Here is a 1,447-nt window from a genome sequence, read left to right as displayed (position 1 = left end):
GGGGAGCGGGGCGGGGACCGCAGGGAGTCCCCCAGGGACGCCTGTCTGGTGGGGGTCTTCCCGTCAGGCTCCCCCGAGTCCAGGCCGCAGTCCGCAGGGCCGTCAGCCTGGGCTTCCAGGGAGTTGGTGTGCAGGGCCTCCTGCAGGGGCATGGGGTCGGGTGAGAGCAGGCAGAGCCCCGCCAGCAGCCAGCAGACTCCTCCCCACCTGGGCAGAGTAGGCACCGACACCCCTGAGGTGGGGATCCAGGGTGAGATGGGCCCGAGAGCTCCTGGCGTGTGTGTCACTGTCCTCCAGCCTCACCCATGCCACCCTGGAGACCACTCTGCATGCGGGTGCCAACCACCCATGCCTGTCACGAGGGGAGGGGCCGTGAGGAGCAAAGGGCTGCAGCCCGAGTAGGGAGAGCCTGTCATGGGCCCTGGAAACCCTGCTGGGCACAGAGCTGGGCCGAGGCAACTTTGTGCACCACCAGCCCAGCGTGGCACCGAGGCTAGAAAGGTGGTCTGTGGGTCCCTGAGGCCCACAGGGACCACTGCGGGGTGTGGTGGGGCACTCAGGCTGCTGTCCAAGGAGAGGATGTGGTCCAGGTGGCTGGGAACTCTGTCATCAGGAGCTCTAGGGATAAAGCACCGCCTCACCCATGCCACCCTGGAGACCACTCTGCATGCGGGTGCCAACCACCCATGCCTGTCACAAGGGGAGGGGCCATGAAGAGCAAAGGGCTGCAGCCCGAGTAGGGAGAGCCTGTCATGGGCCCTGGAAACCCTGCTGGGCACAGAGCTGGGCCGAGGCAACCTTGTGCACCACCAGCCCAGCGTGGCACCCTGAGGCTGGGAAGGGTGGTCTGTGGGTCCCTGAGGCCCACAGGAACCACTGCGGGGTGTGGTGGGGCACTCAGGCTGCTGTCCAAGGAGAGGATGTGGTCCAGGTGGCTGGGAACTCTGTCATCAGGAGCTCTAGGGATAAAGCACCCCCTTCCCAGTGCCTGTCACTCATCCTTTAACGGGGAGAGGGACACCCTCAGGCTGTGCAGGAGTTGGGGGGGGGGCTCCTACCTGTCTGCAGAGTAGGCGGCTAAAGCTGGGGGAGCGGGCCGTGCCCCGAGGGGGCAGGGTGAGAGGGTGCTGGTTGCCCCTGGCAGGGGAGGACGCAGTTGGCAAGGCCTGGAGGGAGGCGCAGGACTCCACAGGTGGCACGTGCTCCACGGAGGTCAAGCCTAGGGCAGGAGGGTGTCTAAAGCAGGCAGCTGTCACCAGCCCTGAGCCCCCGACCCGCCCGAGTCCTGCTGCCTAGGCCTCCCACCTGCCCAATCTCTCCAGCTGTCTCTGGGGGTCCTACCAGAGGTGGTGCCCACGTAGGTCTCCATTTCCACCTCCTGCAGCGGGTGGGGGTGAGGGGCCGAGGCGGGCGCTACGGGCCGGAACATGTAGCTGTCATTGGGCAG

At 66.6% G+C, this 1,447-nt stretch overlaps 1 protein-coding gene across 1 annotated transcript in view; it reads right to left on the bottom strand.

Annotated features, from left to right (window-relative positions):
- CACNA1H (calcium channel, voltage-dependent, T type, alpha 1H subunit) overlaps positions 1–1,447 on the bottom strand; it is a 51,155-nt gene that overhangs the window by 1,903 nt on the left and 47,805 nt on the right. The window contains exons 34-36 of the mRNA XM_014542965.1: positions 1,342–1,445; positions 1,059–1,219; positions 8–140 (exon numbers count right to left, since the gene is read on the bottom strand). Of these exons, the coding sequence (XP_014398451.1) occupies positions 8–140; positions 1,059–1,219; positions 1,342–1,445 (398 nt within the window). The remainder of the gene's footprint in view (positions 1–7; positions 141–1,058; positions 1,220–1,341; positions 1,446–1,447) is intronic.

Source organism: Myotis brandtii, unplaced genomic scaffold (assembly GCF_000412655.1).
Source record: "Myotis brandtii unplaced genomic scaffold, ASM41265v1 scaffold317, whole genome shotgun sequence".
Taxonomy (NCBI): Eukaryota; Metazoa; Chordata; class Mammalia; order Chiroptera; family Vespertilionidae; genus Myotis; species Myotis brandtii.
Note: the sequence above shows the minus strand (reverse complement) of the source record. Positions and strands in the feature narration are given on the sequence as shown.